Below are 26665 nucleotides of genomic sequence, written 5' to 3'. Positions count from 1 at the left end.
AGTTTTGGATTTGGTCATAGCAGCAGAAGAGTTAATAATAACTGAGATGACATCTCTCCCACCAGTTGGAGAGAGAGCGACAATGTGGATTTGACTTGGAAGATGAATAGACATGCAGGAGTATCAAAGAGACGGCAACGTATGTGGAATTATAAGGCAGGTGATTATAATAGTCTTCGATGTCAACTTGGTGAAGTTTCATGGAGGGATGGGATATCATTGAGAAATTGTGAAGGAATATTTCTTAGCAGCAATAGTAAGCTGTATTCCACGAGTGAAGAAAAGAACAAAATTTGGAGTCGAGTGGATGACAAACAATATTAAACAGGAACTGCATGCAAAAAAGAGGCTATGGAAGAGATATAAGGAGACAGGTAAAGAGCAGATGCATGACAAATATAAGACACAGGCCAGGAGAGTGACTAGTATGGTAAAGAAGGCAAAACTGGAATATGAGAAAAAATTGGCCACAAGATCCAAAGAAAATCCTAGGGAATTTTTTTAACTATGTGGCCATTAGGAGGAGAAATGACTGTGGAAGATTCATATTGTGGGATAAAAACAGGGATAGAGTGACTGATGCGGAGGACATACTGGAAGTGTTCAATGAACACTTCCAGTATTTCATCCCGGAGGAGTAAATTTTAATACTAGAGGGATAGGGCGGGTTTGAGGTTCAGAGGTACAGGAGGAGAGTGTGTTTCAAATACTGAGTACTCTGGATGTTAGTAAAGCTGTGGGACTGGATGGTATTTCACCACGAGTTTTGATAGAATGTGCTAGGGAATGACAGTGCCTTTGACCTGGCTTTTCAATGAAAATCTGGCTGCAGGAAAGGTGCCCATTGAATGGAAGGAAGGTAAGATAGAGTCATTGCATAAGGGCAGTAGCAGACTGGAAGTATCTAATTATAGGCCAGTTTGTGTGTCATCAGTAGTTATTAAGATCTTGGAGAAAGCAGTGAAGGACCGTATACAGCATTGGGCAGATGAGGGTAATGTTATCTGTGAGAGTCAATATGGATTTGTAAAAGGGCACTCTTGTTTTAGTAATATGCTAGCCTTCTATAATAAAGTTACAAGAGCAGTAGATGAGGGAAAGGCATGTACTGCCATTTTCTTGGATTCAGCAAAGGCATTTGACAGGGTGCCACATGGTAAGCTGATATTTAATTTGCAGCACATAGGTCTGGATGTCAGTTGGTCAACTGAATTCAGGATTGGCTGTCTGATAGGTATCAGAAAGTTGTGCATGGCAGTTTCAAGGAGGCAGAGGGTTACAAGTGGGGCCCCACAGGGCTCAGTACTGAGACCTATACTGTTTAACTTTTATATCAATGACATTGTCAGTGGATTTCAAGGGGATATTTCAGTTGTTTGCAGATGATGTGAAGCTGGAAAAGGTTTTCAGTAATAGTGCAGATGTGGTAGTCCTGTAAGAGGATTTGAATAAGCTAGACAGATGGGCAAATGAATGGGGATTTCGGTTTAATGCAGCAAAATGTAAGGATTTGAGGTTTGGGAAACATCAATGGGACACTGCATACTCTATGGGAGGAGTTATACTGAAGGAAGTAGGGGAGACAAGAGATCAGAGGTTGATGATTGATTGAAACCTGAAATTTAGGTTACATATTGCAAAGGTGGTGAAGGTAACACAGAGGATTGCTGCAATAATGAGAAGGACACTGACCAGCAGAGATAAAAGAGTTATCATTCCATTGTATAAGACTCTGATCAGACCACACTTTGACTATTGTTGACAGATTTGGTCCTCAGGATTTTGAAGGGGATAAATTAACTGTGGAAAGGGTACAAAGACAGATAACAATGATGGTTTCTGGACTGTACAATGTTAGTTATTAGGATCGGCTGAGAAAATGTGGAATGCAGAGTTTGGTGGAGAGAAGAAGAGGTGATATGATTGAGACTTTTAAGCTGTTGAGAAGTAGTTAGAGGGTTGACACTGGGGAGTTCTTTTGCTTGGTTGAACAGCAGGAATGAGTGATGACTAGGCCATCCCTGGAAGTTACGAAAGTAAACTGTGAGCAAGAGGTTGAGGAGTGGTTTCTTTGCATGGAGGATGGTTGAACCATGGAATGCATTGCCTGATAGAGTGGTGAGAGCGAGAACAGTCAATCAGTTTAAGGAGTGGTATGATAGACTTTGTGTTTCATAAAAGGGACCTCCCACGATGAGTCTTTTGAGTCCATGGAGGCATGAATAATAATAATAAAAATAATTCAGGAATAAAGGTGAGGCATTCTTAGCATGTGGAAGCTGCGAGTGTTTTGATATAGTGAGAGAGAAAATAGTAGGTTTGTTAAAGATGGCCTCAGTAAATGCAAAGTAATTTTGTCAAGAAACAAAAGTAAAAAAAACAGGATATATTACAAGGGAAAGGAACTGGTCCTGTTTAAGAATTTCAAACACTCAATAGCCTGGACGTTGTCTGTCATATGTGTATCTAGTAATGCCAAAGCATCCAGAATAAAGACAGGGAGTTACTGACAATGGTAAATACATTGAAACCAAAAAATATAGTCATTATATTAAAATATAGTGAGATTTGGCTGACAGAAGAGAATATTGTTATTATTAAGTAACACCTTCAGGGAGTCCAAAGACTCATAGAGAGAGGCCACCTACTCTACAACTCTTCACCAACTACATCTCACCACAACTACACCAATGCCATCTACCGTATACCACCACCACCACCACTAGTATTTCCACAGACAATCAAAAATATCCATGCCTACAGTGGGATTCGAATCTGCAGCCTTTTGGCTGAAGATTCGAATCCCACTCGGCCAACTAAGCCGACAAATGAATTGTAACAGGAATAAAATGTAATGAGTTTTATTTGGGAGAACAGACAAGATAAAGTGGGAGGGGGGGGGGGATGCACATATTTGTATGGGAACTAGATCCAATGAAAGTAGAAATCTTTAGTGATGGTAGTAGGATGGGTAATGCAAGAAATAGGCATGAAATAGAATACACCCTTTGGGTGCTACTGCAAACCAGAATTATTTGGAGAGGACTATCATTATGGGTACTTTCAACCATATATGAGGATAATGACTGGAGAAAGCAAATATAAAGAATTACTGAGTATAACTACCTCGAAAAGTATGGGACAGAAAGGACTCATGGTACAAGAAGTTTAGATTAATAATAGCATCTGAAAATCTGTCTATAAATAAGTTGACCATTATGCTACTAATTATTATTATTATTATTATTCAGGCCTCCATGGAGTCAAAAGACTCATCATGGGAGGTCCTTCCTAAGAAACACGAAGTCTATCAAGACTCATTGACGGGAAGTCCCCCCCTCCCTGAGAAACACAAAGTTATCAAACCACTCCTTAAACTCATTGACCGTTCTCGCTCTCATCACTCCATCAGGCAATGCATTCCATGGTTCAACCACCCTCCATGCAAAGAAACCACTCCTCACCCTCTTGCAAACAGTTTCCTTTCGTAACTTCCAGGGATAGCCTCTTGTCATCATTACTTCCCAATGTTCAACCAAGCGGAAGAACTTCCCAGTGTTAACCCTGTAACCACCTCTCAACAGTTTAAAAGTCTCAATCATATCACCTCTCCTTCTATCCACCAAACTCTGCAGTCCACATTCTCTCAACCGATCCTCATAACTAAAATTGTACAGTCCTGAAACCATCAGGACTGTTATCAGCCTTTATACCCTTCCCACAGTTAATTTATCCCCTTCAAATCCTGGGAACCAAATCTGAGAACAATAGTCTAATTGTGGTCTGTTCAGAGACTTATACAACGGAATGATAACCCTTTTATATCTGCAGGTCAGTGTCATTCTCATTGTTGCAGCACTCCTCTGTGTTACCTTCACCACCTTTGTAATACGTCCCCTAAATTTCAGGTTTATATCAATCATCAACCCCAGATCTCGTCTCCCCTACTTCCTCCAGTATAACTCCTCCCATAGAGTACGCAGCGCCCCATCGATGTTTCCCAATCCTCAAGACCTTGCATTTTGCTGCATCAAACCGAACCCTCATTCATTTGCCCATCTATCTAGCTTATTCAAATCCTCTTGCAGGGCTGCTGCATCTGCACTAATACCAATAATCCTTCCCAGCTTTGCATCATCTGCAAACAACTGAATATCCCCTTGCAATCCACTGGCAATATCGTTGATATAAAGGTTAAACAATATAGATCCTAGTACTGAGCCCTGTGTGACCCCACTTGTAACCATCTGCCTCCTTGAAACTGCTCCACCATACACAACTCTCTGATACCTATCAGACAGCCAATCCTGAATCCAGTTGACCAATCTGACATCCAGACCCATGTGCTGCAACTTGAATATCAGCTTATCATGTGGCACCTTGTCAAATGACTGCACTACGTCTAAGAAAATTGCAGTATATGCCTTTCCCTCATCTAATGCTCATGTAACTTTATTAAAAAAGGCTAGCATATTGCTAAAACAAGAGCGCCCCTTCACAAATCCATGTTGACTCTCACGGACAACACCACCCTCATCTGCCCAATGTTGTATATGGTCCCTCACTACTTTCTCCAAGATCTTAACTACTGATGACATGCAAACTGGCCTATAATTAGACACTTCCAGTCTCCTACCACGCTTATGCAATGGCATTATATTACCTTCCTTCCATTCTCTGGGCACCTTACCCATAGCGAGACTTTCATTGAAAAGCCAGGTCAAAGGAGCTGTCAGTTCTTTAGCACATTCCTTCAAAACTAGTGGTGAAATACCATCCAGTCGCACAGCTTTACTGACATCCAGAGTACTCGGCATCTGGAACACACTCTGCTCATGCACTTCTAATAGTATTAAAATTTACTCCTCCAGGATGAAATACTCCAATAAAGTGTTCATTGAACAATTCCACTATGTCCTCTGCATCAGTCACTCTATTCCCATTTTTATCCCACAATATGAATCTTCCACTGTCACTTCTCCTCCTAATGGCCACATAGCTAAAAAATTACCTAGGATTTTCTTTGGATCTTAGGGCCAATCTCTTCTCATATTCCAGTTCCGCCTTCCTTACCATACAAGTCATTCTCCTGGCCTGTATCTTATATTCTTCATGCATCTGCTCTTCACCTTTCTCCTTATATCTCTTCAATAGCCTCTTTTTTGCATGCAGTTCCTGTTTAATATTGTTTGTCAATCACTTTACTCCAAATTGCGTCCTCTTCTTCACTCATGGTATACAACTTACCATTGCTGCTAACAAATATTCTTTCACAATTTCTGATGCACTAATGATATCCCGACCTTTTAATTCCTCCCTCCATGAAACTTCCCCAAGTTGACATCTTAGACTATTATAATCGCCTGCCTTATAATTCCACATACGTTCCCGCCTCTTTGATAGTCCTGGATGTCTATTCATTTTCCAAGTCAAAACCATATGGTCACTGACTCCAACTGGTGGGAGAGATGTCATCTCAGTTATTATCAACTCTTCTGATGCTATAACTAAATCCAAAACTCTTGAACCTCTTGTTCCATCTATTACATGTTGCCTAAGACATTTGTCCCTCAAGAATTCTAGAAATTCCATTCCCTTACTGCTGCATGCATCTTCCTCTCCCCAATTTATACTACTGTAGTTAAAATCTTCCATAACAATCATTCTTCTTGCACTTGCCAAACTCAACTGTCTAAACGTCTCCTGTGTCTGTAGCAACTCCCCACTAAATATTCTGTCTTGCCCACCTCTACCTCACACCATATGCTTTGAAAATCATTAGTGTCACTGCCTTTCAAAGCCTCCACTCTTAGAGAACGTGTCATCACTTATTATAAGCAGTACCCCACCACCATGCTTTCCCTTCCTATCCTACCGAAAAATGCTGTACCCAGTCGCTGCGGATCATTGAGTCCCCAGAGACTTTATTCCTGTTATTATATCCTCTTCTGTCAACCACGTCTCAGTGATCCGAATAATTTTTGGCCAGGATGATTCTATCTGCACCACCAATTCCTCTCCCTTATTCCGGATACTCCTGGCATTAGCATAAAGCATATAAATGCTGTTGTTTCAATACGCAGCATTATCCCCCTCTAGACTCCACTGTGCTCAGTGTTACCTGATGTCGTCCCCCTTCTCCCAAGTACCCATTCCCACAAGAGGCCACCCCCTGCTACCATCCTCCCTGGGACACACTGACTCGTTCAGAACAGCAATCTCTCCAGATGCCTACGTCCTTCCTCATTCAAATGTAAGCGGTCTCTCACATACAATTCCTCTCTGTCCTCAAATGCACTCCAAGCATCCACATATTCCACTCCTCTCTTGTCACACATTCTAGCTATTATGTCATTCAATATTACTGCTCTTCTGATCAGCTCATCATTATCATACCTAGGCAACATGCACACTATCTTTCCTCTCTCTGTCTTCTTCCGTACAGCCTCAAGCAAAAATCTCATATCTCTCGCTGCCCGACTTACATTACCACTCAAGTCATTTGTTCCTACCATCACAATCATCTCATCCACTCTTTCACCTCTCTTAATTGCCATGGCCACTATCGTTCCTCCTGGCAAACACTCCTCACGCATCCTATCTTTTACAACACGGATCATTGAGTCCCCATACATTATACCTCTTACCATTCCCTCTCTCCTACTGTTTCTATTCTCTCCTCTTCTTTCATTCAGTTTTGATGTGAGAAGTGACTACGTGCAAGATCTTTCACTAAGGAGGCATATGTGGAATTCTGAGGAAAAATTATTATAATAAACTGAGATGGCAGCTTCCTAAAGTCTATCTACCATAGACTGTACTATGGTAGATAGACCATAGTACAGTCATGGTAAATGAATCACCACTGCAGAGAAATAGTTAAAGAATGCTTCAAGGAAGTAGTATCTGACTGCAATACCAAAGTTAGGAGAAAAAAATTGCATTGTAGTTAAATGGTGAATAATACTTTAAAAAAATTGTAATGTTGTAAAAACAGTGATGATAAAACTCTGAAGTAGTATAGAGAACAACAGCAATGGTGACAAAGGCAGAATTAAATTGTGAAAAGAAGTTGGCCAAAGTAATCCAAGAAAATTTTAGGAAGCAAAAGTACTAAATTCACTTCAGTAAGATATACATGCATTTTGAGTAGATCCATTTTTACATAAAGGAGAAAGTTGAATAATGGTAATAAACCTGTTAAGTTGTAGTGAATGGCATACTGCAAAGGGTATATAAGGAATATACAAGAGAATTAGTAATGCCCCTGGCCTGGTTGTTTAAAGTGTAATCAGCCTCTCCAAACCTTGATTCTCAACACATGTATGAATAGTAATGACTGGAAGGACAGCAAGTTAATTCCAATATACAAGGGTGGAGCTAGGAACAGGTATAGACCAATTGGTATCTTTGGTGTGATCATCAGGGTTTGGAGAGGCTGATTAGAAATTGCAACCAGAGATGGGTGGACAGCTTCTATAGAGAACAGTAGGGTTTATTAAAGGACGGTCTTGCTTTAACCATCTACTCATATTCTATGATACAGGGACAGAAAAATAAGAGGAATGGATATACCATGGTATATAACATGATATAACAGTGAGGATTAACCATTCTATCAAGGCATTTGACACTTAAAAAATTTTAAACTTAAAGGGATGGATATGTGACATGGTTCTGACATATATCAGAAAGTGATGTGCCACAGGGTTTTATACTTGAGTCAATGTTATTTAATTTACCTTCCTATCTTTCATTTAAGCTCAGTGACCTCTCATGGTCAAGTAACTTGGCTTCTAGAAAACTGATACTGCTTATGATAGAATGGTTAATCCTCACTGTTATGGCTATTGTTTAAGAGATATTTGTGCCATGAGGTTTCTCAAATTAACACAAAAAAACATAAGGGATAAGTAATACTATTTATTTAAGGCCATATATTACAGACCATCTTTAGTGATGACAACAGTTAATTACAAAATAGAATGCAAACAACAGATGATTTGAAAAAAGTAAGAGCCACATGGTGTTATACATGAAACAACACAATGGTTATAACTGAGGAAATATTGCAATATTGATAATTCATTAGATCTATAAAAAATTATTGATGTATGATTAGAATAATGCTTTCCCATATCTTTGAGAGAGGCAGTCATTCTGATTTAAGTTCAGACAGTGAAGTAAAACCTCGGCACTTTCTTTGAACAATCATTCAAATTTATACCAACATCAATGCAGCAAGCATGTTTCAGACCATAGGATCTGTATCTATTCCATGCTATGCCAAGCCAGATTTTTCAGATTTACTGTTGCTAATGGTCAATGTTCTTGTATTCTCTTTTCCACAGTGTCCAGTTTGTCCAAAGCTGTCAGAACGATGACAGTCACAAGGAACTTGGTAGACTGTTTATCTTTAGAAGATGGAAATCATGCTGATAATTTGTTGAGAGGAAGAAAAGTAGCCATTATTGTATTTCTTAAGAATTCTGGAAATGGGCTCTGAGATGTAAGGAACTGGAACTTGAAAAAAGTAATTAACTGTTGTCACCATTGAAGAAGGCTGAAATATATGGTCTTAAAAAATTAATATTATTTATCCCTTATCATGACTGGTTTGTCTGTTTTTGTGGGAGAAAGTGAAAGTAGATATCACATTCATAGGGATTTACTGCAAATAGTCAGTGATTCTAGAGATTTGGGGTTATAGTGGATAATGAGTTAAAGCTTAGGTGCCACAATGCTAAGGTAGTTGTCATTATAGTTCGCCCACCATTTCTAGATCCCTTGTTGGATTTGTGCCAAGAATAGTCGATTCATGCTGAAGAGGAGAAAGAAATGAAGGATGTACGAATTGGTCGCCAACATGCGAAATCACGTGCTTTCTTGTCTGTCGCTGTACTAGTACTAGCTTGATTTTTGTTGTTCTCTTTTTGCATTATTTTTTTATTATTAATTTGTATGATGGATCCAGTACAGTCAACAAGTTCTATTGTTACACGTTTCAGTAGCTCTTGCAAAAGAATATTGAATAATGTGCTGACATTCTGCGAAAAAGAATCGTCAGAAGGCCGTCTTCTTGTTCTCCTTTCTCAAGTCATAAAACGTGCAAGTGCAATTGCGGGCATATCGGGGTCGACTGTTAAAAGAATTCGTAGGGAATCAAAAGGTGAAGGTAAGCCAAAATTTAAATCTCCTAAAAAAAAAAAAAAAAAAGCGCCAGAGTAAAACCATCGAAACCGTAGCTTTGAATGATTTTGATGTAGACGTTATAAGAAGAGCTATTCATGAATTTTACGTGGTCGAGAAAAGAGTGCCAACTATTCCGAAATTGATTCCTGTGCTTAAAGAAAAAATTAATTTTCCTTGGAAAAGAGAAACTTTAAGGAAAATACTTCATGAAATCGGATTTTGTTTTAAAAAGTCCCAGAATAAAAGGAAACTTATCATGGAGCGAAGTGACATTGTTTTATGTAGAACGTAGTATTTGCACGTATTAACATTCTACGTACATTTTTCCAACTGTTATACAAGCAAAATAGTTACACTTTAAAAACAACAATATTCGTAAAAGAAAAGCTAAATTTTCCGACCTGTAATAATAAACAAACTCAGTTTGTTTATTATTACCTCCCAGAAGACAGACTGATTACCCTATTATCGGAATGGATTCTCCTTTTTCTGACATGCGCAGTAGTTTCGAGGGACCTCAAATCGGTGGGCGAACTATACATGGGTACACTGTACTGCTGAAGAAAATGCTAACTCATTATTTCCCCACTTTACAAGGCTTTAATAAGACCACATCTTGACTACTACTGTGAACAAATATTGTCACCTGGACTCTGAGATAACACCTGGCATATGGAATTGCAGATATGAAGACAGATGAGAGGAGATATGGTCAAAATACAGAAGTCAGTAAGAGGAACTTGTATCTAATAATGAAAGTGAGGTTTTGCAGCATAATGTGGTAAATGGCTAAAGATGTGGCTAGGAAGCACGTGGTGCAGATATTTTTTTTCATGGTGAGTGATAGGTATACAAGTATAGCATATCTAAAATGGCCCTTCTCTGTGAATCCTTAACTTCCTGGAGGAGCATGCATAATAATAATAAATAGTGTTCTGATGGAATGGGCTGTGCTAGAAGTAATGAATGTTGATTCATTACTTCTAACACAGTGGAACGGGCATTGAAGTTCTGAGGACAAACTTCAAAGGTGGCAAACACAACTCAAAGTACTGCTTTTATAGTAAGCAGAATTGACATGTCAAGGCAATGATTGTTTCCCTGTATAATGCTTTGGTCAGGATATATGTTGACTACTGTGTGCAATTCATGATGATATGGAACTCTTAAACTGCAGAGGGAGAGGAGAAATTAAGGTAATTTCAGAGCTGTGAAATGCAGGCAGACTGAGATTATATAAACTGCAGAGACAATATGACTAAGACATCTATAGTTACTACAATCATACCACATATTGGAAATAAAGATACCGGAAAAAAGTTTCAAAAGGTAGAGAGAATTATTATTACGAGTGACTCCAAGGCGTCCTTAGACTCATCGAGGGAGGCCCTAAACATCATGTCCATCACAAATATTTGACATTCACAGTATTCAGTATCTATCATATTTTGCCTAGAACTCATTCACTGTCATAGCACCTACAACAGACTCAGGCAGCTTATTCTACTTATTCACCACTATAAAAGCAAAAAAAAAAAACCCCAGCTCTAACACTCTTACTAACCACACTCTTGCCCAGCTTTCATGGATGTCCCCTAGTCCTCCCACCACCAGTCCTGTTCTCAAAAATATCCTCTGAATTAATCCTATAGAAACCCTTCAGCAATTTGAATGTCTCAATCATATCTCCCCTTTTCTGCCTATCAACCAATTTCTGCAACCCACAAATCTTCAACCTGTTTTCATAAGGTTCACTCCATAGACCTGCTATCATATTGGTCACTCGCCTCTGGATCCTCTCAACCTCCTCCCCATCAAGAAGAAACCTAGGTGACCAGATCTGGGCACAGTAATCAAGATGGGGGTCTTATCAAGGCTCGATACAGAGGAACAATAACTTGCTTATCTCTGCTGGTCAAAGTATTCTTCAGCGTCCAAGTGATTTGATGAGCTGATTTAGCCACTTTTGCGATGTGCCTCCTAAACTTCAACTCCCTATACACCGACACTCCCAAGTCTCTGGCCTCAATCTCTTGGAGTACAGTTCCACCAATGTGATATACTGCTGCTAATCTTTTCACCCCAAAATGCATAACCTTAAATTTTGCCACATTAAATTGACATCCATTCTCCTTAGCCCAGACCTCCAATCTATCCAAATCATCCTGCAAAATTTTGACATCTGCATTCACTATTGCCCTACCCAACTTAGCATCATCAGCAAACAAATGAACCCTTCCCCTCAGATCCTTCCCTATATCGTTAATGAACAAATTAAACAGCAGTGGTCCAAGAACAGAACCCTGCGGCACACCACTAGTCACAGGCCATCTTTTGGACTCTACTCCTGAGTAAACTACTCTCTGGTATCTTTCCATCAACCACCCTCCTATCCATCTCACCAACCCTATATCCATTCCCATATGTTGCAGTTTACGGATTAGACTTCTATGTGGTATCCTGTCAAAGGCCTTAGCCAGGTCCAGCAGTATCACTGTAAACCCATCACCCTTATCCAGTTCAGCCGTCACTGTGTTATAAAACCTGAGCAAGTTACTGAGGCATGATCTACTCTTCACAAATCCATGCTGTCTCCTGTACAGTATCTCATTTTCATCAATCCATTCCTATATTTTTCCCTTGACTACTTTCTCCAAGACCTTGACGACTCCTGATATGCTGATCGGTCGGTAATTTGCAACAGTAGTCCTCGATCCTCCTTTATGCAGTGGAACTATTTTCCCCTCTTTCCACCCCTTCGGGATTAAACCAGACCCGATACTCAGATTAAACAATAAGGTGAAGGGCACTGACAATTCTTTAGCCACTTCACGTAAGACCTGTGCTGATATACCATCCAATCCCACAGATGCATTCACATTAAGGTTCTGTAATAGACTATTCACCTCCACTTCATTCACCACAATTTCCATATAAACTAACTGTTCCTTCATTCCTTCAATGTCACCACCTGGATGATATACTCTTGCAAAGTGCTCACTCAGTAATTCCACTATATCGACTGATTCAGTGACCTCCTTACCATCGGCATTCCTTAAAATCATTCTGCCGTGTACAGTTTTTCTTTTACTAGCAGCATATTGAAAGAACTGTTTGGGATTCTCTTTAGCTGGCATGGCTAATTACCTTTCACAGTCCGTTTTTGCTTTTCTCACCACACTCGTTACCCTTCTGGCCTGCGCTTTATACCGTTCATGTGCCTGCAGGTCATCTTTCTCCTTAAATTCCTTCTACAGTTGTTTCTTTTTTTGCAACTCAAGTTTAATGGCGTTATTCATCCATTTAACCCCTACTTGATTTACTATTCGGACTCTAGGTATACAGTCAGCCATAACCTCCTGCAAATGCTCCTTGACCACTTCCCATGCCCTATCAACATCCAGCCCTTGCAGTTTTACATGCTATGGCACTGAACCAAGCAATCTCCTAAGCTTGTCATACTTGCCAGCACGGTAATTCCACATGTGCCCTGTCTTAATCGAAAACTTCACACATTTAGCCACCTCCCAGGTCAAGATCCTATGATCACTCTCACCAATAGGTGGCAACATGGTCATATTCATTACATTCGAATTCTTAGATGCTATTACTAGGTCAAGCACTCTCAAACTCCTAGTATTTTCCATTACATGCTGTCTCAGATAGTTATCCCTCAGTAATTGAATAAAATCGAGTTCCTTCCTCACGTGTCCTCTCCTCCTTCCAATCAATGTTACCATAGTTGAAATTTCCCATAATAATTACCCTCCTTCCCCTCATTTCATCAATTTGCCTATGCATACTATCTCCACCATCTATTCCATCTCCTGGTCTATAGCAGCACCCAACTGTACATTTTATTCCGTTAGTCTCAATCTCACACCAAATAGCCTCAAATGAGCTCTTTTCACTATCCTTCAATACAAGTTCTATTCTCCTTGGTTGCAGTTCATCAGCTATCATCAATAACACTGCTTCCCCCATTTTATTCACTCTGTACCTCCTGAACACACTATACCCTACACATTCTATCCCACTAACTATATCATCTTCTGTCAGCCATGTTTCACTAATGCCAATAGCCTGTGGCCAGGAAGAGCCAACCAAGGCCAAAAATTCTTTCTTCTTGTTCCTAATACTATGAGAATGAGAGACCATTGTTGAAGTTGCATAAGTGGAGACTTGAATGAATTTATGATGCATTTCCTGAAATTAGTCTTTTTTTTTTCTCCATTGAGATATATTGTAATAATTCTAGGAATTTAAGTTTTGTGGGCAATTATTAAGTGGTTAATCAACTTTGAAAATATAAAAAATTGAAAATTCAGATGATAAGGTATTAATTATATATATATATATACATATACACAGGCAACCCTCGTATAACGTGGTACTTATACAATGTAGTTTCGATATAACACAGTCTACAAATTGTTGTAATCCTTTATCTTTTTGTATATTTTCACCCTACGACTTAAAAATCAAATTTTATCTTTGTTAAATTTGTGTCTGCCCGTATTGTGAATGCAGTTATAAGTAGCAAATTTATTTATATTTATATTAGGGAAATACCCTTTAGCATGCATTTATGCCATTTGTTTACCATAGAAAGGTATTTATTGTTGAAAACTGTCTTTGTTTTCTGCCAGGAAAGCACATTAAAACTCAGAAGTGTGTGTTAATCTCAAGCTGAGCATTTTATTTTCTAGTGAGTTATATAATTAATATGTAATGCTATTTTTATGTAAAAAATTTATTTTTCTAGTAATGGCCACTAAAACTGCAACAAAAGGGAAAAAAACAATATTGAAAAGAAACTCTTTCTCTCGAAGAGAAAATTAAAATTTTCCTATGAAATGGCTTAACAAGTCCACCTTACCTGTTTATTGGGCCAACAAAAAGGCATGGGGAAGTGGAAATCAAAAAGGAAAATGAAAATTGGGAATCAAGTGTTTTATACCCAATGTAGAAATTTATACAACACACAAAAAAAAGAATATCGGCTTCAGAATTCTACTTATTTTAGATGATGCACCAGGCCACCCAACAAATTTACGCCATCTGAATATTAAAATGACTTTTTTTTTCTGCCTAATACTACTTCACTTATTCAACCACTTGACCAAGGAATAATATCAACATCTAAGTCATATTATATTTGACAAACATTCCAATTAATTTTAAAAAAAAATGGAATCTAATCCAAACATAACACTGCCTCAAGCATGGAAAGAGTTTTCAATATTGTATTCTGTGAAAATTATTTCTCTGTCCATTAAGGAATTACAACTCTCTACGCTGAATGCTTGTTGGAGAAAAAATATCGCCTGATGCTGTTCGGGAACAAAATTTCGTACCTTCAGTGGATGTTTATCATATAATAAACGTTGCACACATTTTTGGTAGAGAGGGCTTTTGCGATATGATTGAAAATGAAATTAGTGAATTAACTGATGGGGAAAGAGATTTAAACGAGGAGGAACTGGTAAAATTAATAGATGATGTCGAACCAAATGGCAGGGAAAGTTATGCCGAAGATTCTGATTGTGATGAATCTGTTAAAGAATTCAGTTTAAAGAAATTAGTATAAGGATTGGACTTGGCATGAAAGTGAATTACATGAATTACCTGACATGAATTACCTGAATTAAATAAAAATATATTTTTGTTGGATATGTCATTGTTGTTTATATAATAAAAAGAAACCGATTTCGGAACATAACCCACTTTTTCTATGTGATCTGATTCTCGCATAACTCAATTTATATAATGCGCCATTTCTATGGAACATAACATCCACGTTATATGGGGTTACCTGTATATCATTTCTTCAGTTAAATTAAGAAAAGGGTACACACAAATCTTGTTATCTTAAAACAGCAGCTGTTTAGTATGTTCTTGTACTTAGTAGTGAGAATAACAGTTTGTTAACAAAGAGCTACAAACTTAATTTCAGATCATTTCACCCACATAATAACAAAGCATATTTATTCTCCAAAATTTAAGAATTATGCATGATCAGTGGTTTAACTAAATACTTATTGTGAATACAATGAGTCTTACGATATCCAACTTAATAATAATAATTGATCAGATGGCTTTTACTTGCAGTTCTTCTGAGTAGTCAATTAATCAACTCCCACCAAACAATGGATCCCTCTCCATAACTAAGGATGTTGGATGTCACATAACTCGCTGTACTTGCAATCAGAAATGAATAAATACAATATATGCTGAAGTAATAAATGTGCACAATTATAAAATGATTCATACTAACCGCTCCTGTTTTAATTTAGATTATCTACAAAGTGGAACTGTCTCACTCAGTTGGCAGTTTATTTTCTAAATGATTCATTATGTCCATTCAAGAATTACATCCTCATTACCATTGATTCACTAACAGGGACCATTTTTGATTTTCTTTCTATAAAAATTATAGGTTTTCACGATGGTGCATAGTTATCTCCAGTTCACAAACAAACACTAAATATATACATCTTCCTATGTTCCTAGTAGATAGTTACACATTAGTAAACATATAAACATATTCCACTGTTCTATTCGATGAAGTGAATGCCATCTTAGAGCAACAGAATGATTTCTTGAACCTGGAAAGTTAATTCAGAGATTAAATACTAATCAAAAACTGCAGTGCATTTTACTACTATTTGTAGTTTCTAATAAAAAAAAATATACGAGAATACAAGTTACATAAATGGATTAACATGATTAGTTTGAGGTTATCTTAGTTTATACAGGTTTTGAGGAATGTGACAGAATTATAGATGTTGATCAGTATTGTGTATACTATTGCCTTAAAAGTATGACTTTCCACTACCTTGCCTTTTGGAGCTTTCAAGTAGTTGCTGCTATGTTTGGTCTCCAGTTTCTGTTCCCTCTTCCTTAAATGCAATGCAGATAACAATGAGGAGCCAAAAGCCTTTGTGATTCAGAGATACGGCAGTAAAGTAGTTTTGCAGCTAACATATAGTACAGAGACAGAATTTGATGGTAATGAATGAAGAGGCTGCCACCTACTCTGCCTGGAAAAGTCCAGCTATAGAAGTTTGCAAGGGAAATTGTTGAAGTCATGCATGACCAGGAGACAGGAAGGCACTGAGTGAGAGAGATTATTTGTTGTCTCAGAAAATTACATCTTAGCAGCTGTATAAATTATATTTCCTTTCCTTCCTGTAAATGTTTCTCATTCCAGTCTATGTCCATAGTTGATGCCCCTCCTAATAGTTAATTGTTTTGTAGTTATATGCTAATTTACTAATGCATGCCACCCATTCTTCCTTATATCCCTTGGCATATAGCAGCATCTCAAATACACTGTCCTCGCAATATACTCCTGCTGTTTTTTTGCTTGATTTCTTCTGCTATCATTAGCAAACTCCTCCCTCTGAAAATACTCTATCCACTGCATTCTATGCCTATGACTATATCAGCCAACTCTCACTAATGCCTGTAACTTTTGGTCATGTTGAACTAAGTGATGCATTAACTCTCTCCCCTCCCCTTATGCAGAATGGTTCTGGCATTAATATACATAAACTGCAGTACCCCTTTGTCTTACACCTTGTGTTGGTTATCCATTCAATTTCAAAATCAGAGATACTACATTCAGCATCATATGTTCACTCACCTCTGGATGCTGACATCCACTCTAAATCTTCTAGTTTCTCTCGCTTTACACTTTCGAACTCCCAATGAACAACACTTTCTCAAGATACCCAACTCCATATAAATGCGACCATCAGTCTTATATAATTTCTTTCATTCAATTAATCCACTCCACATGATTCCTTATGCACTGACCCATTTGCAATCCTGGACCCTCTTCTCAGCTTGTCTATCTTACAGTGGCAAGCAGACTTCATCTTTACTCTTTCATCTCTTCTTGCATACCATACTTGCCATTCACATTCCTAAATCATTTGTACTTGCTAAAATAATCATCTCTTTCACTTTCCTTCTCTGCATCCTTAATCTTTGCCTCGGGTAAAAAATTTCATCACACTCTCCTAAAGCATTCCTTTCATCATGGAGATTCTCCATACAAGACTTTTTTTTTTTTCTTTCTTTTCATAATCAGCTTTCCCTTCCGTACTCTGCTGGTGTTTCTCCAACCATTCTAACTCACATTTGGTTCTGTGAAAGGACACATAAGCATGCTATCGCTGACACCATGTGCATCGTCCTTTACTTCTATCAGCTTTACCAACATTCACCCTTGCATTTTTTTCTTTTCATTATTCAACTCTCTACTCTCACCACATTTCAGGTACTTGCTTTCAAAACACTTTCTATACACATGATTGCCAGTCTCTCTCTCTCTCTCTCTCTCCATCCACAAAACTTTGGCCCTTCACAACAAATAAACTAGCAAACAAAATCCCATATGTTGAATTAGTTCACCACTGATCTGTTTTGGAATGGTTCCAATGAACAATATATATATAATACAAGTAACAGCTATTAGAACCAAACAAAGCAAATATACATAAAAATAGTAATCCACTAAAATGAATAAAATGTCATCGTCACCAAATACACCCACTATTTGATGTTTATTAATCTGAGCCCATCCATGAAAGTCCAAAATTAACCGAGCGCTGATGAGGTGGGAAAATGTAACAAAAGTGGTAAGGTGAGGTCCCACAGACCCACCCAAATAATGTAGTGTATTATAGAAATCCATATCTTTTTAATCAATATTAGTGGATTCTCTGTGGATTCTTTTCCTCTGAAGATTCTTCCTCACAGTCTTGTTCTGTATCAGACTCATGGTTACTGACTAATTTTAAATCAATTTCACTATCATCATCATCTCTGCTAAATGGTGGCTCCTCGTCCGTCAAAGCATCATCTGTAAGTTGACGTAACCTCTGTTCTTCCTGCTCGTAACTCATCTGGTAAAAAAAAGATATTATTTTCAAAATACTCTCTAAATATTTATGAAAACGTATTTTCTTATAGTTAGTATGTAAAAATATAGAAGACACAGCAGTAGCAATAATATTTTAGTAGAATATACATGAAAACAATTTACGTTTCGGAAGTAAATATAGTCACTTTTGGTAAGGTGGGGTCTGGTGGACCCAACCACACTTTACACCTCTGCACACTAAACCTGCTTGTGTCCAACAGCCTGTTGTCTATGGCATCAAGTAGTGGGTTATGGGAGGAGAAGCTATACTGAGGCATGACTCACTGCCATGTGTTGTTAAAAAGTTATAGTCAATTTAAAATCTTTGGGGTCTGTGATACCCCACCTTACTAACACCGGGTTAAATACAGTACTGAAAGATCAGAAAATTTGTTTCAATGTCTTCATCAGGAACATTTTTAGAACCAATAAAAATGATGTGAACCACCACTGCAGACATCTAAATAATTCACATCACTAACTAGCTTCCTTTCTCTAATTTACGAAAGCAACTCAGACTACAATCTCTTTTATGTTTTCTTTTCTACAGAATATCAGTCTTGTATCCTTTTGCACTACAATAATGTAGTATGTGATTGCTGTTCATGATCTTAAATGTACTAAATGCAAAAACTTGCCTTGTGGTCTTTCATCAAGGGTTGCAACATCTGCCCCCACTATAGTTCTACCCCCTTACATCAGTTTAGTATCATCGTAACATCACCCAATGATAAGGCTGACTTCCTGATATCATTCTTCTCCATCTAATTCTTTTACAGATGATCGCCTTTCACTGCACATATCCTCCAACTATCGGAAAGAAAGCATTAAAATCCCTTATAGTTGGATAAATCAGTCTCCTTTAGTCTGACATTTACCCAACAACAACATGGAACAAAATTCTTCTGGAAAAAAAAAACAAAAAAAAACAGCCATCAAATTACCATTCCATTGTCCTCACTTCAGTTTTCTTGAAAATAATGAGTCAATAAATAGCTAACCTTCATCACTTGGAGCCCCATCAATTAATTAGTAATTACAGTGAAGTAACTCAACAATGGATGTCCAGATGTCATGCACATAGCTTGTCAAACTATGCCTTAAAAAATGCTTACCTTACATGTTCCTACATTCTGTGACAAAATTTTCCAGAATAATTTGGTAACAACCCATTATAAACTAATGATTGAGACATATTTCCTGTCCACAAAGCTATACAAGATTGCATTTCTTTAATCTATCTTCCCTCATACTTGACATCCCCAAAATCAAAGAAACTGAACATTGACTTTCTCTGTATCCTTTCCAATATATCCTCATTCTCTTGAACATCAAAACTAAGATGGTATTAGGTAATCAGATCTGTGCATAGTAATGCAGCCTGATGAAGACATTATACAAAAGGACTGTAATGTCTTTATCTTTACATATCAAATATTCTTTATTTCATTGCCACAACCCATCATGTCCTCACAATATTAGCAATGTGTTCCATAAATTTCAGGTTCTTATTCAGAATTACCAAAACCAATCGTATAATATGCATCCAATCCATCGTCATTCCAAATTTTGACATCTTATGCTTTGAAACATTACTCACACAATCTATTCAAGTTCTTTTGTAAAGCCACAACATCTGCACTACTTCTTATAGTTCTCACCCACTTTGCATATTTCTATTTAAATCTCTAGTATCATTAAGAGATGCTAAGTCATCCCAATTTACTTTCTTCTTGATGATACCTATTAGAAACCAAGCTTCTTTTCTTCAGAAATCTGAAGAACGATATTCTCTCACTCAAATCCTATTCCTGTTCTTTATTTGATCCAAATGATTCCAACTTCAAGATCTTCAGCAACCCATGTCTTAAACACTGATCTCCTTGCCATTCTAGTTGGGAAAGGAAAACCTTGCGACTTCAATACAAATTTTCACTTCCTCTTGTCTTTGATAATACTGAAATCTCAATGCAAAATCATGTTCCTCTTCTTGGGTTGACTTACACTTAAGTTTTACTGGACCTCAGTTTCTGCAAAACTTTATTCAGTACTTCTCATCTTTTCAACTACTAATGCAGGGTCACAGGAAGATGTTTTTTTGATCTCACTAGATATTCCGAGCTGAAAAATAAATTGAATTTTGAAAATAATTGGATTTATTTTTAATTACTTACTGTTTTCTCAAGTGGTTGCTAGTGTAGTTATTCGGAAACAGATGTTGCTTATATTATATGCTTTTTTTTTTTTTTATGGCACCAATGTACAACAGGAACAAAGCTGGGAAAAATTAACATGAGAAGGTGAGTCTCGATAGATCAAAGTATGGGGCTGCTCTTCTAAGCATGACACCCAGATCAGTACTTACATCATCTGTGGACTGATTTGGTGCATGCGCATCACACCTGAATGGTGTAGTATAGGAAGTAGTGTTCTCATTGTCAGAGTGATTGAACCATAACAATATGAAAGCAACTTTGGCTAGCATTACCTTTCAATGCACACGGCACAAACAGTATAGTTGCAGTGGCTAGACAGGATTCTGACTTAGAAGCATTTAGTCATCATCCCACACAAAGAGACTAAAGGCATTCAGTCTTTGCTACCATCACTGACACCATTATTTGGTCCTGCTAATGCCAAGTTAGGGCCAGCTATAGATGTGGGCCAGATGAATGCTTACCTTAATCTCACAATCTGACCAAGCACATGAATCAGAATTGCCAAACTATCTTACATACTAACACTTAACTGCCTAACCCTGACTTTACACCAGCTGGACATGCTGTGGACTATAGTCTGCTATTATTCCTATTGGAGATTATTATCACAGCTTATCATCCATAGAGTCGATTGGGTTGTTCCATTGAGAACCACCAACCTTATTTCAATGAGTGCATCATCCTTAGAGAGTTAAACAAGAAGGTTTCAAATAATCAGTGTGCTAGGATATGGTGCAATTAAAATAGAGTACCTCCCTTGCAGATCTAATGATGTCATCACTAGAGAGTCATTGTCCCTATGGGCTGTGTGTGTGTGTGTGGGTGGGTGGTGGTGGGGCGGAATGACAATCTTTCACTTTTAGTTTAGAGTGCCTATGAGTTTATTCATTGACTTGCTCTAGCTGCAGTCAGGATTCTCCACCCGCCCTTCAGGGGTCGTCATGAATTCCCACTAAAAAAAAACAAAAGGACAAAATGTAGCACAAAATGTTTTCTGCCTGATCTGAACAGAGAGAAATTGTTCCTCTTCTTTATTAATCATGCTACACAGCCTATTAGATTAAACCGCGTCAATCATACTGGAAAGATTGGCTAGTTTATTTGACTAGCAGAATTCATTCGTTGAGAAGAGTGAAACATTTTGGAAAGAAAGTGAGACTGGTGACCATGTAGGAAGTATTTCGAAAATGAGTGCCAGAAGGTGAAAGATTGTCAGAAGTATAACAGTAAAGGGATGGATAACAAAAGGTGGAGAAATATGAGTGGGAATACTAATGAGTTTGTTGGTGAAAAGTACAGCATGGATAGGAACAAGGGTGAACAACATATGAGTGATAGCATGAAAAAAAAATGCAGTCACCACAGCAAAAGGAGATCCTACATTTTATTAAGATAAGTGCCATGGCTGGTTGTTCTTCACACTATGGTATCTGTTGACTTCTTTCCAAGTAGTGTATAAGTGTATATCATATTATTATTTTACAAAATCTCCATGGAGTCCAGAGACTCAATCGTGTGAAACCTAAAACACAAATCCTATCATACTTCTCCTTAAATTCATTCCACCCCTACTAACCACACTCTTACACAACTTCCATGGAGTACCCCCCCCCAACCTCTAGTTCGTAGACTATTATTGTCAGAGATTATATTACTGTCATATATTGAAAAATTTCATTTGCAATTTTATAAAACCCCTGTAACATCTTGAAAGTTTCTATCATGTCCCCTCTTTTCTGCCTATCAACAAATCTTTGTAACCTACAAGCCTTTAACCTATTCTTTTAGGGAGTATTCCACAGACCTGTCACCATCTTGGTCATTCCTCTCTACCACTTCCTGGTTCCTAAGAAACCAAGGTGACCAAATCTGTGTACAATAGTCAAGATGTGGCCAACTCATAGCCTTATAAAGAGGGATAATAACTTCCCTATCTTCACTTGTTAGCATGTTTTTCAACATCCAAGTAATTCATTGAGTTGTTTTTTGTTGGACAAACACTAACTCATTGTCCACCATTATCCTTAATTTGCTACAAACCAATACCATCGATATGATACACCATATGCAACCTTTTCAACCTCAAGTGCATAACCTTACATATCACAATATTAAATTGACAATCATTATCCTTTGCCCACAATGCCAATTTATTTATATCATCCTGCAGGATATCTACATCACCTTTATCAACTATTGCTCTCCTCAGTTTTGCATCTATAGCAAACAACTGAATATCCCCTCTTAAATCTTTTCCTATGTAATTGATATGCAAATTAAAGACTAGTGGCTCTAGTACTGAACCCTGAGGTACTCTCTGGTGTCTATCTGCCAGCCCCTCCCCATCCATGCTATTAACCTCATTCCCATTTCCTCCAGCTTTTGTAATAGTTTTCCATGTGGTATTCTGTCAAGCAGTATCATTGTGTAGCCATTACATTTATCCAATTCTGCTGTCACTTTATTATAAAATGTGAATAAGTTACTAAGACAGAACCTACCCTTCACAAAGTCATGCTGCCCACTATAGAGTATCGCATCCCTATCCACCCATTGTGGTATTTTACCTTTCATCAATTTTAACCACTCCTGCTTTATTAATTGATCTGTAGTTTGCTACCTCTATCTTGGAGCCACCTTTATTCAATGGCACTATCTTATTCTCTTTCCACTCACTTGGAACCCTACCAGAGCTGAGAATTAGACTGAGCAACTTTGTCAGAAGCAATGTCAATTCTCTTGCACATTCACATAGTACATGGGATGATATGCTATCTAGTCCAACTGCTATGTTTACATTCACATGTTTTAATATGCTGAACACCTCTTGTTCATCTACCTCAATTTTGATATGTGTGTCTGTAAATCTTCAGTTGGATGATACACCTTTACAAAATGATCATTCAAGAACTCAACTATTTGTTTTTGGCTCACTCACCTTCCTACAATGAGCATTGCTAGTCAACCATAGTTATTTTTCCTCTTACTTGATACATAACAAAAAAAAAAAAAAAAAAAAAAAAAAAAAAAAACTCTTTTGGGTTTACTTTGGCCTTTTTAGCTAATTCTTTCTCATAGTCTGCTTTGGCCTTAGTTACCATACTAGCCAGCCTTCTTGCTTGCACTTGGTACTGTTCATCACTTTTTTTTTTTTTTTTTTTTTAAGCTCTTGACCTTGGGTATGCAGTCTGATACTACTACTCTCAGGCAATCTCTGACCACTTGCCATGCACTGCTGACATTCTTTCCTTGTAGCTTCTCAAGCATGGCACTGTTCCAAGATGACTTCTGAGTCTCTCATAATCACCAGACTTATAGTTGAACATAAATCCCTTCTTGAGAGAGAACTTCATATGTTTGGCAACTTCCCAGAATAAGACTGCATGGTCACTTTCCCCAATTGGAGGTAAAGTGTCTACCTTGGTTATATCTTCTGATGCTATTATCAGATCCAACACTCTCAAACCCCATGTCCCCTTTATAACATGTTGTTTCATGTAATTATCCCTTAGCAACTGTGTAAATCCCGCTTCCATCTTGCCATGCTCCCTTTCCTCCCTCCAATCGATGTCCCCATAGTTCAAGTCTCCCATAATAATTGTTCAGCCTACTTTTTTTTTAATTTTTTTTTTTATGTTGGGCCCATACACAGGAGGTTGGTTGGTCTACCTATAGTACATTAGTACTGTGTATGACAGTGGCGGACGGTGAAAATTTTAAGTGGGGGTGCTGCATATACAAATAAAATAAAATAAAAATTCTTTTTTTCCTAATCAGTAACCAATTTATTAATAAATAAATTTACTTATTAAAAAATTGCTTTATTAAAAATATTTCACCCTCACCACGAACAAACACCAATAATAAAAGTTTCGCATCTCACAGAAATAATGAGCGCAATCATACAATACACTGCCCAAAAACCAGTGTCAAGCGTAAACGAATATCGGTGAATCGACCTGCAATTGGTGCACAATCATTCTCAGTGTATTTGTTTTGTGTAACCATAATTGAAAAAATATAATTCTTTTCATATTTTCAACAGTGACACTCGTCATAATTCAGCCTTGTATCTATAATAAATAAATAATTATATGTTATTTTAACAAAATGAAATAAGATTGCAAAAAAAAAAATAGTTCACCCTTTCATATCTCACAGAAATAACATGTGCAAGCATACTATACACTGCCCAAAGAGCAGTGTCAGATTCACTAGTTATGTGCAATGAGATGCGCAAATGAATATCGGCAAGTCTGGCTGCAATTGGTTGAATGTGATAATATAGACACTGCATTAGATCGCAGTGTATTTGTTTCGCAATCTAAAGCATTAATCGAACAATTCCAGTTATAAACTATTCAATCAATGTCAAAATATAAGCCGTAACCTTTAACATGTTGTATTGCATTTATGTAATGTCGTAAGCATTGTTATTATTTATAAACACAAAGAAAATTTAATTTTTTCATTTTTTCTTGGGGGTGCCACAGTGCTTATGTATGGGCTGCCACTGGTGTATGGGTAGTGGGTTGGGAAAGGAGGAATTTGTTTACATTTGATTTGAATGACTTTAAATTGTATTCCTTTGGAAACATAGCAGGTGGGAGACTGTTCCACAGTGCAGCAGTTGCAGGGTTGAAGAGGAAAAGAAACTTGTTCTGTTTGTTCCTAGGTATACTCTCAGGCAATCTCTGACCACTTGCCATGCACTGCTGACATTCTTTCCTTGTAGCTTCTCAAGCATGGCACTGTTCCAAGATGATGACTTGAGTCTCTCATAATCATCAGACTTATAGTTGAACATAAATCCCTTCTTGAGAGAGAATTTCATATGTTTGGCAACTTCCCAGAATAAGACTGCATGGTCACCTTCCCCAATTGGAGGTAGAGTTGTGTACACTTATTGTGTATCTGATTATACATGGCATCTACATCTTCCTGCGGATTCCCTGTCTATTGTCATGCCCAACAATGTATTTTACCCTATTTCACTCCAGACAGCCTCAATCCATCTGCTCTGAACATTCATACACATGCATTTCAACATCCCTTTGTACCTACAGTTACTCTTGTGTAATGGAATTACCAACCCATTTTGTCACTGCATTGTCATTACTGTACACAAGCTCATTTATCACAGTGGTGGACAGACACATGCTTGTTTTCATCCTCTCTAATATCTCTAGTTTTCTTGGTTTTTCACTACTGCAATCTCTCTAAACAACACTTACTCCAAACCATTCAAATGTATTCTGTCGGGCATATGCAAGTCCTTCTATCCATAAAACTGGCACCATTTCTCCTGCATAATCTCCTCAGTTCTGTCTTATCATACTGAGACAGCAGACTCACAATCTTTACTTTCTTACTCTTCATTTTTGCTTTTTCTAACAACTCTTTCAAATCATTTGTGCTTGAGAAAACAATTAACTCATTTGCTTCTTTCTTCTGTATACTTACAATTCATTATCCTTTATCTTCACGCTTGGAAAACATGCTTTCATCACCTTCTCATCAAGTAAACCTCTTATCACTGAATTACCATACAGTACTATCTTTTTTTTTCTCCCAGTTTCTTGTACTTTTGTTTTTCCCATTTACTCGTTCATTCTCCATCCTTCTATACCACGTCAGTCATTTCTCCAGTCACACAAGCTCATATTTTGTTCTGTGAAGGAGTTTACGTAAGCATGCTATTTCTTTCTGCACTGGAATCTCATCATCCAGGTTTGAGAGTGTTGGATCTTATAATATCATCAGAAGATATATCCATAACTAAGTTAGACACTCTGTCTCCAATTGGGGAGAATGCCTATCATAAATTCTCTAAGCAGAAGAAAACTTCTGTAATGACATAACAAACAAGCAAATATGGTGTTTGCTCATTAATAAATATTAGGTAAATAAATACCTTCCAATTGGATATACCATAAAGAAACTATTATCTTCTTAATCTTAGCAAATACAGCAGAATTCAATTCCTCAATGAAAGCTTACTTGAAAAAGTGCTTTCATTTACTTCAGAGGACCTTTTTCAGTTTCTTTGTCTACTATGTTGCCATTTTTACTTTATGCCACAAAGGCAAGATCACTTTCTTACCATGACAGTAACATCTTTCACTCCTCATTTCTCAAGGATCAGATGACTCCTGACAAAATAATTGGCTGGTTATGTCACCAAGAAGTTCCAAAATATATATATCACTGTGGTTATTGCATAATAATTTATTATTTTCACAAAATAACAGATTATTATTAACACACAACTTCCAGGGAGTCAAAAGACAAGCGTAAACGAGAAAAGTGACAAAACTAAGAT

The 26665-nt window shown here is 37.5% G+C and overlaps 1 protein-coding gene across 10 annotated transcripts in view; it reads right to left on the bottom strand.

Annotated features, from left to right (window-relative positions):
- The window catches only part of LOC150104529 (lachesin-like), a 1086504-nt gene that overhangs the window by 62126 nt on the left and 997713 nt on the right, over positions 1 to 26665 (bottom strand). For all 10 annotated transcript variants that reach the window (XM_090395729.1, XM_090395728.1, XM_090395732.1 and 7 more), the window contains one exon: positions 15470 to 15800. In XM_090395729.1, coding sequence (XP_090251855.1) covers positions 15694 to 15800 — 107 coding nt within the window. In that variant the 3' untranslated portion in view covers positions 15470 to 15693. The remainder of the gene's footprint in view (positions 1 to 15469; positions 15801 to 26665) is intronic.

This window comes from Typopeltis vanoorti, chromosome 7 (genome assembly GCF_054136105.1).
Source record: "Typopeltis vanoorti isolate ZY-2024b chromosome 7, IOZ_Tvanoo_1.0, whole genome shotgun sequence".
NCBI classification, from domain to species: Eukaryota; Metazoa; Arthropoda; class Arachnida; order Uropygi; family Thelyphonidae; genus Typopeltis; species Typopeltis vanoorti.
The sequence above is the reverse complement of the archived record's forward strand: the minus strand, read 5'-3'. Positions and strand labels throughout refer to the sequence as shown.